This window comes from Apodemus sylvaticus, chromosome 7 (assembly GCF_947179515.1).
Source record: "Apodemus sylvaticus chromosome 7, mApoSyl1.1, whole genome shotgun sequence".
Lineage (NCBI taxonomy): Eukaryota > Metazoa > Chordata > Mammalia > Rodentia > Muridae > Apodemus > Apodemus sylvaticus.
In genome coordinates, this window is record NC_067478.1 from 62,297,803 (window position 1) to 62,318,698 (window position 20,896).

The following is a 20,896-nucleotide window of genomic DNA, read 5'->3' on the forward strand; positions in this document are numbered from 1 at the left end:
TGGAAATAACCCATATCTATCAACAGAGACATGAATAAGCAAAACAGAGGCATAGACATACAATGGAATATTACCCAGCCATAAAAGACCCATCTTATTCCAAGAACCTAACCCACAGGATGCCCGAGGGCTTGGGTATGCCTCTGTCTTTTCACAATAGCTATCACAGAGCCAAACACACAACAGAGGCTTCTAGACTTTTACTCAAAGACTGAAGAAAGTGCTTTCTGAAACTCAGTGTTTTTGATACTGTAGTTTAGAGATGGAACCGTGAACTCTGCATGTCCAACACATCCCCCTGAAGTGCTGATGTTGCTGGGCTGGGACCCACATCTGCCAACCACTGGCCTGAAGCAGTGTTTCACAACCTTTGCCACACACAGGAACCTCTGTGAGCTTACAATCTTGCCTGGTCCTGGCTGTGAGGTGTTGCCTAACTGGTCTTGAGCTGCCCCCGTGATGCTAATATTTAGGATATTTAATAAAGTTGAGAAGAGCTTGGTAGAGGTCCTCAACTGACCAAAGGCCCTGTGGTTGGAGCCAGGGCTGTGTTTTTTTTTTTTTTTTTAACCTTTGGTCAAGGCAAGTTTGCTGTTCTGTTTTGTAGCAACAACCAAAAAATTTTTGAGACAAGGTCTTATATAGCCCAGGCTTGCTTCAAACTCCCATGAAGTTTAAGAATGACCTCGAGGGCTGGAGAGATGGCTCAGCCGTTGAGAGCACTGGACTCAGATTGAATTCCCAGCACCCACGTGGCAGTTCACTGCTGTCTGTAACTCCAACTCTAGAGAATCCAACACCCCCATGCAGGCAAAACACCAAGGCAATAAAAATAAATAAAGTAAAAAAAAAATGACCTTGAATTTCTGGATCAGAGTCCACAGTGCTCACAGTCACATAGAACCCATTGACTTTGAACTGATGATTCTGCCTTTGCCTCCAGAGTGCTGGATTATAGACACATAAAACTACATTGGGTTTCAAGTGATGCTGGGGATTGAACCCAGGACTTCATGCTTGCTAGGCAAGCACTCCACCAAGCGCCCCCCCCCTTTAAACATTCTTAACATTACATTTACTAATTTGCTTGTGTGTTGGGGGAGTCAGAGCACAACTTGCAAGAATCAGTTCTCTCCTGCTTGGTGTGGTCAGGCTTGCTGGCAAGCACCTTTGTCTGCTGGCCCGTCTCACCAGCCCCCTCAGCCCCACTTTGTAACTATTCTTTTTTAGTGTGGCATAATGGACAAAGAACAAAATATTCACAGAGGTGTGAAACCAGTCACAGTTTTCCAGAACATTTTGCTCATCCCCCAAGAAGGCCTCCTAGTTGCTACCCATCCTCCCTCCTTCCAGCCACTGGTGACCACGAATCTACTTTCTCTGCGGAGTTGCCTGTTCTGTGTTTAAAGTAAATACAGTCACACGGTCGACGGTCCCGGAGTGGCTCCTTTCACCTAGCACCATGCTTTCAAGGCTTGTCCCTGAGCATGCATTCACTCTGTATTCCTTTTTACAGCTGAGTGCTACGTCACTCTGTGTACACGCTACAGTTTACTTATCCCTTCATAAGGTTGATCTTACTGTAATCTAAGTATTTGACTCCAGTTAAGTTGCTTTTGCCCTTTCATGTGAAGTAGTTGTTGGCTAAAGGGAAACCTCGTGGTTTCTCCCTCTTGCATTTCAGGAGACAAGCTGTGAATGGACCTGGAAACGGTTCGTAGGAGAAGGCTAGGGGGTCAAGAAGGCTATTATTCACAACAAGCTCCTGGGTAGAAAGAGAAAACCTGAAATATCAGGAGCTACAAGAGGATCTAACAATGTTCCTGGCACAGAGAGGAGACCCGTGGGAGAGTAAACACAGGGAGGAGCAGCCTCCCTGGCAGGCTGCGTCCCTGGCAGAGAGACACTTGTAAATGTCGCAGGTGCTTCTCTTCAGTGGTGCAGCTGCCTGCCTGCTGACTGTTCTCCCTCCCTCTCATTTTCCCCCTTCTCGGGGCTCATCTGTTATATACCAGAGGCTGGGGGTGGGGCCACAGCTTGACTGGCATTAGACAGGAGTTCAAGGAAAGTTGGACTATCTACATTGATTGTCACTCTGGACTGGTGACTAGTTGCGGGTTTTCCATGTCTGTCCACTGGGTGAATGCCTCACCCTTGCTCTGCTCTGAACGTGTTACAGGAATCGCCCACCCACTGCCTTCTGCATCTTCCCCCGCTGTTCATCCCTTGGATGCCCACTCTGCCCAGTCCCATGTTCACGGACCACTGAATGCAAATGCCATTTTCTTAATGAGCACTTGGGTGGCTTTTTCCTTGGCTTTTCTTCTTATGCTCCTCTCTGAGATGACCTAGACTCTTCTTATACCATGTTTCTCCCGGGGATCAAATTCAGGCTGAGACATCTTGCTGCAATATCCGTTTCCATGTCTACTTCTCCTTAACTATCAACACACTTTGGGCAAGGCTCTGGCTCTGATCCCCCCTATATGCCATCAAATGGTCAGCTACTCCCCCCACCAAGCAAATTGGTAACAGTTGGGGGAAGAATAAATGAGTCAGTGAACATACACATATCCAAATACTCCCTCTGAAGCGGAGTTGGGTATGAAAATGAAGAAGCTGACAAGCTGGCACAGGGTGTTGATTCGTAAGCATGTTCATGTCCTAGGGCAGCCTAGGTATGGTATTATGGGAGGGGGACCTTTTGAAAACCCTTCTGGGCTAGGGCATTGGCTCAACCAGCAAAGTGCTGGCCATTTGATCATAAGGACCTGAGTTCAGATCCCTAAGGCCAACATAAATGTCAGGCTCACTGATGCCCCAGTCCTGAGTTGGGGCAGACAGGCAGCACCCTGGAACTCCTTGGCCAGCCAGGCTAGCTGAATCTATGAGCTCCAAGTTTAGTAAGAGATTCTGTCTTAGATAGATAGATAGATAGTAGATAGATAAATAGATAGATAGATTACATAGATAGATGGATGAATGGATACATACATACATATATACATAGAAAGTGATGGAGGAAAACACCTAGTGTTAACCTCTGACTTCTACACATGCATACTCATACAGGTAGGTCAACACACACACGCTAAACTCTTCTCTTAGCTAAAGCTGTAGCTCATGAAAGAATGCTTATATAGGATACACAAGGCATTGAGGCCAATCCCTTGCCTAAGAGAAGAGAAGGAAGGAAAGAGGAAGGAAAGGAAGGGGGAGAAGCATTTTAGTAACACAGGGCAGAAGCTATCCAGGTTCTCCGGCAATGTGCAGCACCTGCTGTAGAGTCCAGCCGAGCCCGAGTACTCTATTGAATGAAGCAACAGGACCGATCAGACACACGCACAGTGTCTACGTGCCCTTGCACAGAACCCTGCTTTCCTAAACATGAACTTAATCTGCTCTGGGCCCAGTTTTGTTGCCTTACCTGTGGAGTTGTTTTAGACTAAGCCAAGTGATTTTCAGTTGGAGCAATTTGCCCCTCAGGGAACATTTGGCAATGTGTAGAGATATTGTTGGCTAACACAAGTAGGGGCATGCTGTCAGCATCTGCTGGACAGAAGCCAGGCGTGCTGGGAAGCATCCTGCAAGGCACAGGACCACTCCATGACAGAACTATCCCACCGCAAAGCTCAGTCATGCAGAATCTCAGAAGCCCTGGTCTAGAGGATTGTTCTTGTCCCATCAGGGGACAGGGAAGAAGGGACCAAATAACACCCACAGAGAACATTTTCTTGAAGGGAGTGGTTGCTCTCACTGTCAGTCATCATGGGCAGAAATGTGGAATAGGGGCCTGGCTTCAAGGATGGGAGGACATAGACACAGGGACTACAGCCCACGAAGGCAAGGCCAATACTTATAAGAGGATGACACTGTCCCTGCCATCTGAAAAGACAGGACACAGTGGTCATCCTCAGGGAACACGGACAACGTGTGTCTATTCTGGATTCCCCTCCACACCTTTTCTTTTGAGCGAGAGCGAGATCACATATATGCATACCATAGTTTGAGTAGGGATATCAGAAACAATTTGCAGGAGTTAGTTTTCTATTTAAATTTTCTTAAACTCCAAGATCTACTGGGTTTAGAGTTCTTTCAACAAGCCATGATTCACTGAGCACTGACTATGCCCCAGGCAACTCTTTGATAAGGCATTGACTAAGTCTTCCTACAAAAAAAAGCTAGATCAGAAGGATTTCCAGCTTTACGGGTTACACAGTCTCTGTCGAAACTCAGTTCTGCTGCTGTGGCATAAAAGTAACTGCGGGGAATATTCAGGCAAAAGGCCAAGGCACACTCTTGTGCAACTTAATTCACAAGAATAGTGGAGGGCTGGATCACAGTTCTGAGTTACTTATTTGCATAGCTACCCTATGACATAAGTACCATGCTCTCATTTAGTAGACAAGGTAAATGAGCTCAGAAAGATGAATAGCGTGGTTTGCTGGATAGTTTTATGTCAAGACGACCCAAGCTAAAGTCATTTAGAGTAGAGAACTTCCATCAAGAAGATTCTGTAAGACCCAGCTGTATGGCATTTTCTTAATTACTGATTAGTGGGAGAGGGTGGTGTCATTGCTGGACTGCTGGTTCTGGGAGTTATAAAAAAGAAGACAGAGCAAGCCATGAGAAGCAAGACAGTGTAGAGAGAAAGCCCCCTGACTTTCTTCAATGGTAAACAGTAGTATGGAAGTGTAAGCCAAAGAAACCCTTTCCTCCCCAGCTTGCTTTTGGGTGATGATGTTTCACCCCAGCAATAAGGCCTTAACTGAGACATATGGCTACTCACATGGCCAGTTACTAGCCAAGGCTGAGCTGGGAACTGTGGAAGCCCTTGTTATCACCATAGCAACCTCTCAACACATGGCACAGTGGCTAGGAGGTAAAGCCTATGGGAATCGGTGAAAGCAGGAGTGGAGGGGGGTGTGACATCATAAAACATCCCCTTAAGCAGTCCCTGGGGAACCCAGAAGTGAGAAGAAGTGGAGATTGCATCAGAAGACATCAGCTTGGGCTGGGATGCAGCTAGGTTAGTAGAGTGCTATCTAACTCACAGGAAGCTCTGAGTTCAGTCCCCAGCACCACAGAAAACCAGATGTAATGCCACACACCTGTGATTTCAAGACTTAGGAAGTCAAGACAGGAGGATCAGGAGTTCAAGGTCATCCTTGACAGCTTAGCATGTTAGAGGACCTGGACTACTACTTCAGACCCTATCTCAAACAAACAAACAAAAACAAACACAGAGAACTTTCTGCCCATCCCTAGAGTGGAATTGGAGCTAAGGTGAAGTTGGATTGGCCTCTGAATGCTGATCCAGAGCTTAGTAGCTTTCACAATAAGAAAGTCCTTTCTGGCCGGACGGTGGTGGCGCATGCCTGTAATCCCAGCACTCTGGGAGGCAGAGGCAGGTGGATTTCTGAGTTTGAGGCCAGCCTGGTCTACAGAGTGAGTTCCAGGATAGCCAGGGCTATACAGAGAAACCCTGTCTCGAAAAAACCAAAATCCAAAAATCCAAAAAAAAAAAAAAAAAAAGGAAAAGAAAAAAGAAAAAAAAAAAACAACAAAGTCCTTTCTGATAGATAACCTATGTGGGAGTGTGTGTGTGTGTGTGTGTGTGTGTGTGTGTGTAACTACTCCCTCCATTTTCCCTTTATGGAAAAAAAATGGCATTTTGCCAGTTCTCATCCTTAGTAATGCTCCTTTATAGACTACTTCTAACAGTCTCTTCAAAAGGTGGAAATGCATGGAGGAAACCAAAGGCTTTGAAACCATCTCCCCAAGCTGTGAGGCCTTGGGTTTCTCCTCCCCCATGGGGGCTGCTCCAGAGGTGGGAATTCAGGAATCATCCATCTATGGACACAGCTCTGAGATTCAGAAAAGGCACTAAGGAGGCCATGACACTTGATCGAGGGTGGTAGGGTTACAAAGGAGACATCAGTCTGAGTGAAACACAACACCACTGTGCACTCAGCATAAAACAAGACGTGTTTTAGGTGAAGTAAAAGCGAGAAGCTACTGCAAAAGGATGGAAAGCAGGCCCTAAATCTGGGAGGAACTGAGCTGCTTCAGCTCTGAATGACCTGAGTTCCTGAGCTCACCTTGTTTAGACCGTCCAGAAATGACACCATCGCCTCCCAGCTGCCCTGAGAGATGGCCGCTGCCCCCTGCATCCTGCAAGTGAAGCTCTGAGAATCAAAGCAAGGTACCCAAGGTCTCAGAGCTACTACGGCTGTGAGTGGCCGCTCCGGGAGATGTTTCAGGAAGCAGGGACCTGTGCCTCCTGAGGCACTGAGGTACAAGGACCATGCTCAACCCCTGTGCTTCTCAAGTCTTCTACCAGATATCCATTTAGAAATGAGACCCTTCTCTGCCTCCTCCTTGCTAATGAACCCATTACACCATCACGTCTCTCAAAAGTGGGGAACTCTCAGGAAACTTGCTGTGGAGGAGTGGCTTCAAGACAGGGCCAAGCAATATGTGAAGGCACAAACACGCAACTCAGTCACAACCTGCGAGGCCCCCTCTGAGGAGACGAAGGTGGCAGGAGAGGGGCATATCTAGGAGCAGAGGACATGTGTGCCGAGTCCCTCTTCCCACCTTTCTGCATGAAGTTCTTCTCACGTCCTGCAGGACCTGCTCCTCCATCCCTTTCGAGGCCCACAGGCCAGTCCCGGCCCTGGCTGCCTCCTTCACTCAAGCACATCCTCCGCTCTGCGCTCGACCGGGCCACAGTATTCTTACCACCATCTGTGGCCGTCTTAAGACCTCAGAAAAGGGCCCTGGCTCCGGATGGCTCCTAGGGAAAGCTGCATCTCTCATCTCTTCCTCAGATGCTGAGAGTGACAGTGGTGGTGACTTAGAGGCCGCCAAATTCTCCTCCGAGCAATCACACCAGTCTGACCCGCGTTTCCCATGAGCATGCCGCAATGAGCTCTAACTAATGTTTGTTTATATCAACAGGCATTAGTCTATTGTGTTTCCCTTCACCACCAAGCCTTTAATCCCGTGGAGGGGAGGAAAAGCAAGCTAATTTGGCGTGATGTGTCTCTGACACGTCTACACTGTCTACTTTATTCTTTCTTTCAGTCCCCACGTTTCCTCTATGGCATGATGTGTCACGTCGGAGCACAATCTCTGGCATAAAGCAAGCGTTGCCAGATGCCTGGGGAAGTGTTTCAGGAGAGTCAGGAGGCCCAGGCCTTTTGCTCTGCTTACCCGCTTGCCAACTCTGTTTCCTTGGCCTTGTTTGTTGTAAGTGGGGATGAGGCGTGGATGGCTCCACCCACACCCCCTCTTCCCCCGTTACCTTAGGGCCCCTCCAGGCAACAGTGACAGTCAGCCTGCCTGAGTACTCAGTGGAGCTGAGCTGAGCAGGCAGTGCCCACAGGCAGGCTCCACTGTGAGCTGTCCTGGAAGGTCTAAACCATTCCAGCCGCTCCATGGCCCTGTCGCCGGCCCTTGATCTGGAACCACTCCAGTTCCTCATATCCTCAGCTCTCCCTTCCCAGTGTTTCCCACCCAATCCATTCTCCCCTCAGCCAAGATGATCCTCCTCAAAGCTTCCCCTCACATGAGTCTTCTCCTCAGAGCATTCTGGTAGCAGCTTCCTGCTGCCTCCCTACAGGCTGAAGGCTCCTCTCTCTCCAAGTTCCTTCTTTCCTCACTGAGGTTCTGGGACGTTTTCATAACAAACCAGCCTCCTAGCTGACCATCGTGCAGGTTGTCTCTCTGTCCCCCATGCCCTTCCCCGGCTCTTACACGACCTTCAGGTCTCAGCTCCTGCTGCCTCAATGGGCTGCCCCTAACTCAGTGGTTCTCAACTTGGTGGGTCATGACCCCTGGGGCGGGATCAAATGACCCATTCACAGGAGTCACATATCAGATATTCTGCATATCAGATATCTACATCATGATTCGTAACAGTAGAAAAACTACAGTTATAAAGTAGCAGGTCATTTTATGGTTGGGAGTCACCATAACAGGAGGAACTGTACTAAAGGATTTCTGCATTAGCAAGGTTGGGAACCACTGCCTCAGTCCTTCCCTCAAGACTCAGAGTGGGAGCTTTCTGCTCCGTACTTTGAGAACCAGTTACTTGCTGAATCTCCAGACTGCCAGTCCCATAATGGAGCTCAGCCCCAATGCCTGTTTCCTCAGCCCGATGTTTGGCATTTACCATTCACTCAGTAAATATTTGTGGTATGATGTAAACAGATCCTCTGGTCTCTGATTATGACATGGTAGCCAGCTATTTAATGTAGTAATTTCTTAAAACCAAGCAAAAATTGGCTGGGGGCATAGCTCAACTGCTCTCTTCTTGGCTTTAGCTACCAGGAAGACCAGTAGACAACCTGCATGATGGTCAGCTAGGAGGCTGGTTTGTTATGAAAATGTCCCAGAACTGCTCAGTGCTCACCCAGCATGAATGGAGTCCTAGGTTCAATCCCCAGTACTGTGTAAAACTAGGCGTGGTGGCACACACCTGTGATCCCAGCACTTGGAAGGCGGAAACAAGAAGATCAGAAGTTCAAGGTCATTCTCAAGTATAAAGTGAATTTAAGGCTAGCCTGGGATATTAGTCCCTATCTCAAATAAAATAAAATAAAATAAAATAAAATAAAATAAAATAAAATAAAATAAAATAAAATAAAATAAAATAAAATAAGGGCCGGAGAAATGGCTCAGCAGTTAAGAACACTTCTTAACTTGGACTGCTCTTCCAAAGGTCCTGAGTTCAAATCCCAGCAACCACATGGTGGCTCACAACCATCCGTAATGAGATCTGACCCCCTCTTCTGGAGTGTCTGAAGACAGCTACAGTGTACTTACATATAATAATAAATAAATCTTTTAAAAAAATAAAATAAAAATAGACATTTATTCAAGTTGGAGCTACTGGTCTTCCTGGTAGCTAAAGCCAAGAAGAGAAACAGTGACTTACATAACTGCTTCAGATCTGCCACAAAACATCTCTGTCACACAAGCTTAAGTATCACCTCTTTCTTTCTCCAGTTCTGGTGCAGTTTCCAAGGAGGGGCTACTCCAAGAGAGCACTGGAACTCATTGGTTAATGCATGAGTACCCTTGGGTACAATAATCAAAGCCCACTCTCATTATGACCGAGGCACCTCTGCAGGCCCGTCTTGTATGGAATCTGCACGTGTCCCTACGAGAACTGCATGGGTCTTCCCCATTCCACCCAGAGGTCCCCCAGCAGACTGAGTCATTCGTTAAGGATTGCAAAAGCATTGTAAAAGGTAAGGCGAGCTAAACAGAACCATCTGACCTAGAGTTATGCCAATCCTGAGTCAACCTTTATAGACTCAAGGAGGTGACAGCCAAGATTTGTTCCTTCCTGGTTGGCACAAATCAAGTAACTGGCAGGGACTCAGAAGGCTTGCTCTGTAAAGGGATACTTCTGTAAACTAAAAGGACACATGAGTTATATTGCTAAAACTTTTCCTTACTCACCCAGCACTGCCTGAGCGTGTGAACTATGAATGGATGGAAAACTGGGTAGAGCTATATCAAAACTGAATGATTCCCTTCCTTCCTAGATGCTGGAGCAGAACATGCACAGCCATTGCTTTTCCCATCCTATGACTCCCCTGCCCCTTGCTTTCACCACTTATTGAAACTAATCATTTCTTCCCCTTTCTCCATGTTCCTGGCATCCAGAGCATGGTCTCTCGGTGAAGCTTTGTGCAACAGCTACCATCCTTTCAGAGTTCTAGATGTCACTGGTGACGGGAGCTTTTTTTACCAGAGGCTCACTGGGTTGTGCAAGCCTCTCAGTCCAGCACTCAGCAGGCTGAAGCAGAAGACCTACACACTTCCAGATAATCTGGGACACAAAGTGTGACTTTTGTCTCAAAGAGATCTATCTACCTTGGTTTCAGAAAGGCAAAGATGTGGGGAAGGTAGATGGTGAGGAAACAAATAAAATTGGGTCTTTGACCATGGCAGGCGCACCAACACTTCTGCATCCCACAATGCTGCCCTGGAAAGACCTGGCTGCTTGGCTCCTTCACTGCAGGGTGACCTGGCAGAGGAAGGTTAGCAAATGATCAGGAGAGGCCTGTCTCCTTCAGGGCCTGTCTGTTTCCCTAAAGCCTTCTGTGAACCATTTTCTTCAGCACTCTTGTGCTCTGGATTTGACATGTCTCCCAAAGACTCTGTGTCTTGAAGGGCTGGTCCCAGTTGCTATGTGTTGCTATGGAGAAGTGATTGGCTCACAAGGACAATAATTTCATAAATCCAGGAATCCCTGAGGGTGTTCATAGCTTAATGGGCCATCAGGAGGTGGGAATGACTGGTGGAAGAAGGCTACTAGGGAAGGGTCTGTGAAGGAGCTGTGTGGATGTTCCTGCCTCTCTGCTCCCTGGCTGCAATGAGTTGAGTGGCCCTGCCTCAGCCCACCCTCCCTACCATGTTACCTTGATGACCAGAGCAATGAAGACAGCTGGTGAAAGCTGTGTAACCGTGAGGGGGAAAAAACCCACTCTTCTCCTTACCAGGTTTAGTACTATGTGCCCTTAACCTTAATGCTCAAGAGGAAGAAGCAAGGGTATCCTTAGGAGCCCAAGACCAGCCTGGTCTAAATAGAAAATTCAATGCCAACCAGGGAGACCCTTTCTTTTAAAAAATTTTTTTCTTAGGCATTTTGTCATAGTGACACACATCATATGAACCAGACCTACTAGTGCCTTCCAGGAGCTAGCTCTCACACACACACACACACACACACACACACACACAGAGAGAGAGAGAGAGAGAGAGAGAGAGAGAGAGACATACACACAGACACACACAAACATACACACACACACACACACAAAGCTTTGAATTCAGCTTGTTTGCCTGTTTTGGTCTTTTTTGGTCAAGAGCACAGAGAATCATACACGTTCCCTAGCCATGAAAGTCCCGCACGGATCTAGCCATATGCAGCTCAGAGTCCCAGCAGCCCAATGCCAAGTTCACTTTCCTTCTTAGGCTGAGGCTTCCACAACAGGCCTGATTCCTGGGAAATTGGTGCTTGGCTGAAGCGACCTTGGCTGTGTGGACAGATACGTGGTGTCTAAGTGCCAAGAAAGAACCAGGAAATTCGATCCACCGTCACGCTGGTCTGAAGGACAAGGCCAGAAAAAGCACCACTGGGCTGGGGGTAGGGGAGGGAACTCTTGTGTGTTTTGTCTATTTCTTCCCTTCTCAAAAAGAAATATCCTTTGTTTAATCAGAATATAAAAGGATATCTACTGGCCATAAAACCAGTTCCAAGAGAGAAACCACGTGGGGTGCATTGGCTGCTCAAGTGTCATCAAGTATTGGCACAGGCAAGGGCGTGGCTTTCAGTTTTGAGCCCTCCTCTTTCCTTGGACTATCTTCTTTGATCCTCACCACAGTCCTCTGAAGCCCAGAGTAGTTCTCAAACTTGAGTAGACTCTAGACTCATGCAAAAGGCTTGCTAAAATGATGGCTACTTAGAAGATTTCCTGATTGGTGGATAGGCAGAGGCAGGGCCAAGAATCTGCATATCTAACAGTCTCACCGATGCTAATAGTGTTGGCCCAAGGAGCATACTTTGAGACACACCAAGCTAGATGTTGTCACTCCCAGTTTTATAGTTACAGGCTGAGCAGTCAAGTTACGTCCTAACGCCAGTCATTCAGAAAGTGGCCTAGTGGGTATGCCCAATGTCTGTCAGCTTCTGGGCTCTCCATATTTCTACATCCCAGTTTTCTGCCAAACTGCCCACCCACAGTCATCACACCCAACTGTAAAAATGAATACTGCCACCTCTGTCCTCTCACTTGGCTGGTAAGGCCAGCGGTAGTCACTAAGACACAGGAATCCGGGGAGCTTCAGACCTCCAGGACACCGTTAAACCCCGCTTTTGCAGCCCAGGAAAGATGAGGACCATTGCAAGTGGGCAGACCACACCACATCCCAACAGACCCTGCATGTCACAGCTTTAATTAGCAGTAACTGGGACTGGAGCCCAGGTTTAATAAATGAGAGCGGGTCAGATTGCTGGCCCCAGGAAAATCCCCCGACACAGGGACAAGGTTCAGTTCTCTAATAGGAAAAACATGCCTGGCCTTTTCCAGCTCTCTGAAGGGTACTTTGGGCCTCTTATTCATGATCAGGATGGCAGCTGTGGGACACTGGAGAAAGACATGCACCCCCTTAATTAAATCTGCCTTGTAATTGCGTGTGCCCCCAGCTGCCTTTTTCGGCCCTTCCGTTTTGACTTCAACAGGCCTGCTTTCATTACTGCAGTTTGGTGGTGGGGCCACGTGGGTCTCCATCTCTGCTTTAGGGTAGAAAGTAACATTGGCTTCCCAGCCTCTTTTCCTGTGTTCTGTTTCTGGGTTTTAAAGTCTAAGAAGGGCTTAAAGAGCGTGCAGGGCTCCGGGGCATGTGTGTCAGCAGCAGCTTTGTATTTCAGCAGAGACAGGCAGAGGGCAGGTAGAGGCAGGGCCGGAAACGTGAGGGATGTGAATGTGATGTCTGCGGCTATGGAGGATCCCATGTGATTTCCTTGTGTGTGTGTGTGTGTGTGTGTGTGTGTATGTGTGTGTGTGTGTGTATGCCGTGCTCATACACATACTATACTGCATGTGTCGAGGTCTTAAGACAACTTACAGGAGTAGAGTCTCTCGTTCCACCATATGGGTCCCACCTGGGCAATGTAGGTTGTCAGACTTGGCCATAGGCACCTTTGCCCCCTGAGACATCTCTCTGGCCCACAGTGGGATTTTTGTTGTTGTTGTTTTTAACATAAGGCTAGCAAAACCTGCCTACCAGAGAAAAATGGCTCTACCAGTTAGCTGTAAGTTTTCACCTTTTGCATTGAATCTAATGTATATACAAGCAAGTGCATGTATCATAAGCCAGCAGCTTGGTGGATGTTCATCCTGGAAGCGGTACCCATGCCAAGGAACTGAGTATACCCAGTGACTCCGAGGCCACTTTCCGGTCACCCTCCTCTCTGCCCACAGGACACCCACTCTTTTGACTTGCAGCCCCAGATCTGCTTTAGCAGGCTGGAGTTTGTCCCCTGCTCACATGACAGCCTGACTTGTAGGTCAGTCACTCAGCAGTTGAGCAGGTAAAGTACCCAGCTTGACTGGGCAGTGGCTTAAAGTGGAGGTGGGCAGGGGCTCCATCACCTTTCCTCTCTCATGAAAAAAGGCTCGAAAATTCTAAAGCCATCCCAGGAACAGAGAAAGGGCAGGACCTGGGCCATCTTGGTGGAAAATGAGCCTGTGTCTGGAGATTCACCATGAGGTCAGCATGGTGGCTCAGTGCCAGAGACAGCAATAAAAGGAAAAAGCCCATACACTTCTAGAAGTTCCACCATGTGCCACAGGCAGCGGGAAACCTGGAACAAGGTGGTCGGTGTAGCTGTGTGCTGGGTTCTGGACCCTGGAGAAACCAGCACACGGCACTGGCTGGGCTTGTCATGTTCTGTTCAGCCCTTACTGCCGGGGAAACCACTTCCTTCCAATACCAGTGCTGAGCCTGCTGCCAACGTGTGTGACTCTGGGTACAGGTACCAACTGCCAGCAGCCGGCCTGGACCTGTTGCCTCCTGAGCTGTCCTCATTCTGTCCCCCAGCTCACATCTCCACTGAGGGATGACTGTGCACCCCTATTGGAAACCAGCCTTGGGCTGGGCTTGTAGCCCAGGAGTAGAGTACAAACACAAAGCCCCAGGTTTAATCCCAACAACATATAAATTGGGTGTGGTAGCACAAGCCTGTAATCCCACCTTTCAGGGGGTGGAGGCAGGAGAATCAGAATTCAAAGTCATCCTGGGCTACATAGTGAGTTTTGGGGGCCAGCCTGGGCTAAGAAGAGACCCTGTCTCAAAACACCAAAAGCAAAAACTGAGTCTAGGTTTTCCAATGTTCTCACCATGTGTCATCAGATTCGTCATCCCAGAGCCCTTCTAACTGCTCCGTGCAGACGGCAGGGGTCTGCCCAGGGCTAATGGAGGCTCAGCCCTGGGCTGGGCCTCATGGCTACTCAAAGAAGCCTTCCTGGAACAGCTGTTGTGACTGTTCCCTCTTTCCTCCTCGTTCTGCCTGAAGGCTTGGGGACCGTAGCAGAGACCCAGAGAGTCCTGTAGAGACTTGACTTGTATGTGAGATGCCAGCAGAAGTGGTGGGGGCAAGTTAACACTAACTCTCTGGAGAGAAGGATCTTGGGAAGTGTCTGCTTATGGTCCTTTCAGGGTGTGCATGAGACTCCGAAGCTTGGAGTAGAGCTCAGTAGGGAGTACTCATCTATCTTCTAGACCAGTGGCTTTCAACCTTCCTGATGCTGTGACTTTTAATACTGTTCCTCATGTTGTGGTGACCCCCAACCATAAAATTATTTTCATTGCTGCTTCCTAACTTAATTTTGCTACTGTTATGAATCTAATGCAAATATCTGATATCCACAATATCCGATATGCAACCCCTGTAAAAGTTGTTTGAACCCCCAAGGGGTTGTGTCCCACAGGCTTTGCATTAAATTCTCAGCACAGCAAAAGTACATAAATAAATAAATAAATAAATAAATAAATAAATAAATCTATACCTTGGGAAATGTTTTTGAAAATACAGGTTTCTCAGGTCTCTACATTCAGGCTGAACCCAGAAACCTGCATTTTCAGAAAGCACTTCAGAAGATTTTAATGTAGCTGATGCCAAGACACAGTCTGAGGAACTGGAGTCTATACAACTCCATCCTCAGGTTGCAGATGGGGAAATGAAGCCTGCAGGGGCCCAAATGGCTTACTGAGAGCCATAGAATTCATGTACGCATGCTCCATTGTGCTATACCCAAACACACACACACACACAGGCACACTTACGGGCACTCACAGAACCTGTCTGAGGGACTCTTCCTTTGACAGACTCTCACCCTGCCCTTTTTAAGGTAAGTGTGAAGACAGGGAACAGAGCAGAGGTTTCACAAAAGCCCAGCACTTTCCTACCTCCTTTCTATATCGGCTCAAGTGTCCTCTTCCTAAAACTCAGGTGTGCTCCCTCCCCTGCCCACCACGTGCAGAACAAGGCAGAACTTCTGGGCCTCCTCTGCTTGATGCATTCGTTCTGACCTCCAAACCCTTGACTCTTCTATAAAGCCTTCTTCCTGTACTTCCTTCTGATTCCAGTTGCTTGGCCTCCCATCTCTGCCCATGTGATGCCCTTGGCACCTGGGCCAACAGCACCTTGCCCAGTCCTCCCATTCTGTTCTTTTAAGGCCAGTGTAGAGATGCGGTTCCTTCGGGAAGTCTCTTCACCTTCCAGGTGTCTCCTCTGACAATCAGAGCACTGGGCCATTCATTTGCAATCTGCTGTTACTACCTGTTACGTTCTGCTTTGAATTATGAACTTTAGTAATTCCCAGCTACAGAGCTCAGCATACCCTTCTAATTACCCATCCACCTAGTAACGTTCCTTGCACGTAATAAGTACATAAAGGATGTTAGTAATAGTGGAGCTATGCAGTGCTGGGGGGCGGGGTGCCAAGGGCCTGGAGGCTTGGCCTGGGAGAACGTGGCTTTTGGTTCAGTGACTTTCCTATGCTTCTTGGCTACCCAAACATTCCAGATCTAATCTTCACACACCAAGGTCAGACTTCCATACAGTATGCATTTACTCTCATAGTCAACGTTATGAGACCATAGCCATTGAGTCTCCTGGCTTCAACATTGGCAGAACACCTCTGCTTTTTTCACCTGCCGGGGTCAGTGAGGTCACTTCTATGCTGTACCTTGTGCAGTGGAATCCACCTATATCAACATATCACCAACTCTCCTACACTGGCCAGAAGTCCAGGTGCCTGTCTGCCTGTCCCCACTCCAGCCCATGGTGAGGTTGCCATTTCACTGCAACAACAATGTAGCCCTGCCAACTGTCTTCCAAGCTGGCCAAAGCTCTTGACCCAGCCCCCCAGAAGCCCTGGACCACATTCCACACAGGACAAGCCTCACAGAAGGCTGACATCCACAACTCTGCATCCACAACTTGCTTATAACATGGCCACAGGAAGTTAATTTCAGAATCACTGACAGCTTAAGTTCTAGGGCCTGAGCCAAGCTTTCAAGAAAAGAGCCTTTTCTTCTCTGTTGAAGTATACATGTCCTATGAAGAGGAAGGGCTCCCTCCTGCCAGGGCCCCTGCAGCTTGAATTCTGAGAGAAATCCTTACTGGAATTTGGAAGTATTAATCCTGAGTCTCACAGTTCAAGTGCCTAGTGCAGGTTTTCTACTCAGGGAAAATTCAGAATATAACTCCCGTAAGGAGCTCTCTCTATTGATGCCTCTTCCAACAACCGCCAGCCCAGCTTCTCCCAACCACCCCATGCCCCAAATAACCTCCTTCAAGCTTCTAGTTTTCTTATTAAGACATTCATCTCCAGAGAGAGAGAGAGAGAGAGAGAGAGAGAGAGAGAGAGAGAGAAGAAGAAGAAGAAGAAGAAGAAGAAGAAGAAGAAGAAGAAGAAGAAGAAGAAAAAGAAGAAGAAGGAGGAGGAGGAGGAGGAGGAGGAGGAAGAGGAGGAAGAGAAGGAGAGGAGAGGAGAGGAGAGGAGAGAAAGAGAAAGAAAAAGAGAGAGGCCTTGTGTTAGATCCTCGGCACAGCAAAAGTACATAAATAAATAAATCTACATTTTGGGGAATGTCTTTAAAAATGTAGGTTTCTCAGGTCTCTCCTTACAATTCAGGCTGAATGAAGCCTGAATTTTCAGAAAGCATTCTAGAAGATTCTAATGTAGCTGATGCCAAGACATAGTCTGAGACATAGTCTGGAGATCTATACAACTCCATCCTTGGGTTGCAGATGGGGAAAATGAAGCCTACAGGGACCCAAAAAGCACAGAATCTGTGTACGCAGCCTCCACTGTGCTATACACAGATGCACACATGCATGCACATATAGAGAAATATTTAGAATCTCTACTTACCAACATAGGTCCACTTGGATCCTGTAAAGAACAGAGGGAAGCAGATAAGTACAGTACAACAGAGCTGAAGGAGGCGAAGAAGAAACTCCACATCTAGCTTTCAAATGGGTGAGACTGAAAAGGAAGTCAGTGCCCCAGATAAGAACTTCTGACTTAGAAACAGCACCATGTCTCCTCGGAGCTGTGCTCCACGCAGAGCTCAGGATGGGGAGTTTATGGAGGTGGTTGTGAACTGGGGCTTCTGGAATAGATGCTATCCCCAGACAGGGGATGTTAGAAAGCCAAACATTATTAACTGGACAGGGAATTCCAAGTGCAACGTGTTGGTTCAGTGGAATTTTCTCTCTCTCTCTCTCCCCCCCCCCTCTTCAGTGGGCTCCTCACAATGGACCAGACACTCGTGTGTTCTATCCCCTCCCCTGCTGGAGGCACTATTTAGCATCTTGCTTTTTTCCATTCAACAAGGTATCCTGGAGAACTTCTCACATCGGCACCCAGAGAACAGCAACGGAAGATGCTTTCCCCCAAGGGAGCTGCCGTCCTCATCTGAGTTTCAATGCCAGCCCTGGCAGGAATGTGGAGGAGAAATTCTGCCAGGAATATAACCCAAGCCACCCACCACCTCCCACTCCCACCTTCACAGCGCACAGGCCCCTCATTCCCACATCAAGGGTATTTTTAAGCAGTTGCAGGACTCTGCTCTTGCCTCCCAGCCTGCCCACCCTCACCCTCCCTCAGGAGGAACACTGAGCCCCCAAGCTGAGGGGTGTCTCCCCGTACACTGGGGGACTCCTGAGCACCTTTGTCTATTGACTCCGAGTGTCTCTGACTGGGAGGAATAGCTGGAAGAGTAAGGACCTGGCTCCCCTTTGTTTCTCAATAAAAATGTAGTGTCAAGGGCCTGGCCACTCGCCATGAGCAGGGACGTCCTACTCAAGCCAATAGTGGTTTCTAAAAACTGAAAAAGAACCTTACTTTTCCATTTCTTTCTTTCTAGTGTTGATATCAACTGTTCTCCCCCTCCATTGTTGCTATTACTGCCGTTTCATTGCTTTGCCTCTGTATTAATTTAGTTTTTAATTTTCAAAGTTAATTGATGATTTTGATAAAACGAGACATCTGGGCACAGTTTGGAGTCAGATGGCTCTGCGAAGCTCCTTGACAGACCTCGCCCCGCCCCCAGTCACTTGCCGTTTACTTACTTCTCAGGATGATTTTGGATTCTTTTAAATGATTCTTTGAGTATTTTCCCCATACCTTTTGAAAATCTATTTATATTGTCCGCCTTTGGGTCTTATAGACTCAAGCACTATTTACTGACATTCTACCTTGGAAGAAGAGTGTAGTTTTCACAGGTGATATATAGCAACCTGTCATAGATAGACCATGTGCCTGCTACAAGTCTTAGCATGGTTATCATTCATGTACCATGTTCCCACGAATTTCAGGAGTTTCCTAAGGGGGTGGAGGTCGAGCTCTTCCTAGAATAGAACCATTACCTTTTCAAAAAAAAAATGTTGAATTTGGGCAGCTCAGCCATGCCTGTTGGAACCTGCAAACCTGGTTGGCACTGGGCAGGGAGATGCCCTGAGGAAAGGCATTTAGCAAGGTTAGGCCAGGGGTCCTGCTCTGCCTGCTCCCTGCCTTGGGTACTAGCAGCTTCCAGGAGCTGATGACACCACATCCAGGCAGTGTGACCTTGCCTGGCTCTCTACTTCAGTGCAGGCAGAGCAGGCTCAACCAAGTTCACTAAACCAGCCCTCAGCCACAGCGACAAAGAACACCACGCTGTCTCCAGAACCTTCAGCTTCACCTTGTGCTCCTCCCACCCTGGACTGAGGCCTTTCTTAGGCATTTACTAATGTCAGCTTTGACAAATTTCAACCCCCAAGTATCAGGCAGAGCACACTTTGACCCCCTTACTCAGCTAACCCTCCAGCCCCAACCTTGTATTAACTGGCCTTCTGTCCACCTCAGTGAGCTTTGTTTGACTTTATATCCTGAGGCAGTCAAGAAACCTGCCCAATAAATATCAGTATAAAAGCTTAGAACTTAGGGGTAGCTGAGACTGCTCAGTGTGAGGTAAAAGTGGAGCTTCACTGCAAGCTCCCTCTAACACAGTTTGGAAAATGAGGAGGACATGAAGGGGTGGGGGTGGGGAGCAGGGGCAACAAGGAGAAGAATGGGGAGCCCCAAACTTGCAAAAAAGAGAGCAATAGAGAGTCCTTCTCTCCTTTGCATGAGGTGCTTGGTGTTAAAACGACTTCTGGTGAACTTCAGTCTCCATAGATTACTTGAGAGTTAGCAGTTAGCCAAAGTTAGCAGTTTTCAAAATTGATCCCCACTTTGTGGGACTTCTCCCACATTCTGCTTCTTCCCACCTGCATGGGGAAGGTGGCAGTAGGCAGAGCCTGGCAGCCAGTAGATGAAGATTCAGTAAGCAAGGAGTAGCTTGTTGCCCACGGACAGAATGTCGTCCTCCAAGGAGAAGGCGGCCAGGGCTCCCACTTGCTCCGCAGAAGTACTCTCTCCCTGCTGCCTAGCAGGGGGAACCATTTTTCAGCCATTGTGGTCACTCTTGTTCCCTTCTATTGCGACCCAAGAACTGTACACCCACAAGTACCACCACAGTGCGGGGGCCATTGGCACAAGCAGGACCAGTCCCCACCTCCTCCCTGAGGAAAGGAGCAGAGGGAGAGGCAGGCTAAAGCTTGCTTTCCTTTCCTTACTCCAAAGGAGTTAATTATCCAGGCTTTGGACATGAGCCCACAATTCAGGCTCCTCTTCCCACCTCAACCTGACACCCTACTCAGCACCCTTGCCCTTCGATTTCAGCCCCTTATTACAATTAGAAATAAGGCACGTGCACATACATGTAGATTCGGTGTAGCAGAGTTCTCTAAGGGAAAGACAATGATTAATGGTGGGCTATAATATCCCCTTGTCCCGGAGGTGAAGCTTATTGGTTAACTGCCTGGGGCTCTGAAGATCAGCCTGGCTCCCCTTCTTGCGGATCACAGCATGCAGGAAGACAGCCCTTTCTCAGCGCTCTGCACGCTCTGCACGTGGTTCCGGGATCCTGGCTAGCAAGTTTCCAAGCCCCATCCCCAGAGGTACTTAGTAGTGCTCAGAAAAGAGGCAAATGAGTAACTACAGCTGTGCACCAAGCACCATCAAAAAGGCAACGTGCCTCCAACTAGCCTCAGCACACAGTGCATCCCAAACGATCCCAAAGCTAGCATCCTTTCTTGAAAATGTGCTAGGCACACAGCAACTTCCCTGCTCGCTCAGTAGTGATTTTACTTTATCTTGCAAGAGCCTGGCAGAAATCGTCTGCCCGGGCAAGGCTGAGTGCACAGGGCTCTTTTTTTTTTTTTTTTTTTTTTTTTTTAAAGCAAGCAGAAACTTTACCATTGAGCGGGGCTGAGCTGGAAGGCTGCTCCTTAAGGATCACCAACAGGAGGACGACAGTCGCGCGCAGGCTGCGGTGGGGCATCTTTGTTCCAGCGACTCAAAACTGCCACTCGGCTCTGAGCTGTGAGGCGCTCAGAGCTGGCAGCCGCGCACAGGCACAGCGTGCACGTAGCCTGGGACCAAAACGTGCACGTCGGTTGTGTAGACTCGTGGCTGCCTCTAGGCTGCTTTTTATGCGGCGACTCAACCCTAAACATGATGTCATCATGCAGGAGGGCGGGGCAGAACGCCCAGCCTACCCGAGGGCAGGAGCCCCAGGTCCTAGGCGATTTGAGGTTCTGACTTAAGTGGTCCTCAGTGGCCCACAGCATTGCCTGAGTTGCCTGGGGGAGCCAGTTGTCTCAGGGAGGTATGGGAAGTCAGAGACCCATGCAGCACTCACTTTCCTAGATGTGACTGGTCTGTCACTGCCCTTACTTGAAAGCCCCAGCATAGGATGCTGTGAGCCCAAACCTCAT

At 48.2% G+C, this 20,896-nt stretch overlaps 1 protein-coding gene across 1 annotated transcript in view; it reads right to left on the reverse strand.

The window, feature by feature from the left end:
• Positions 1-20,557, reverse strand: part of Ca12 (carbonic anhydrase 12) — a 52,991-nt gene extending 32,434 nt beyond the window's left edge. Inside the window, exons 1-2 of the mRNA XM_052187961.1 lie at positions 20,376-20,557; positions 16,965-16,985 (exon numbers count right to left, since the gene is read on the reverse strand). Of these exons, the coding sequence (XP_052043921.1) occupies positions 16,965-16,985; positions 20,376-20,460 (106 nt within the window). The 5' untranslated portion in view covers positions 20,461-20,557. The remainder of the gene's footprint in view (positions 1-16,964; positions 16,986-20,375) is intronic.
• Between the last annotated feature and the right edge of the window lie 339 nt (positions 20,558-20,896).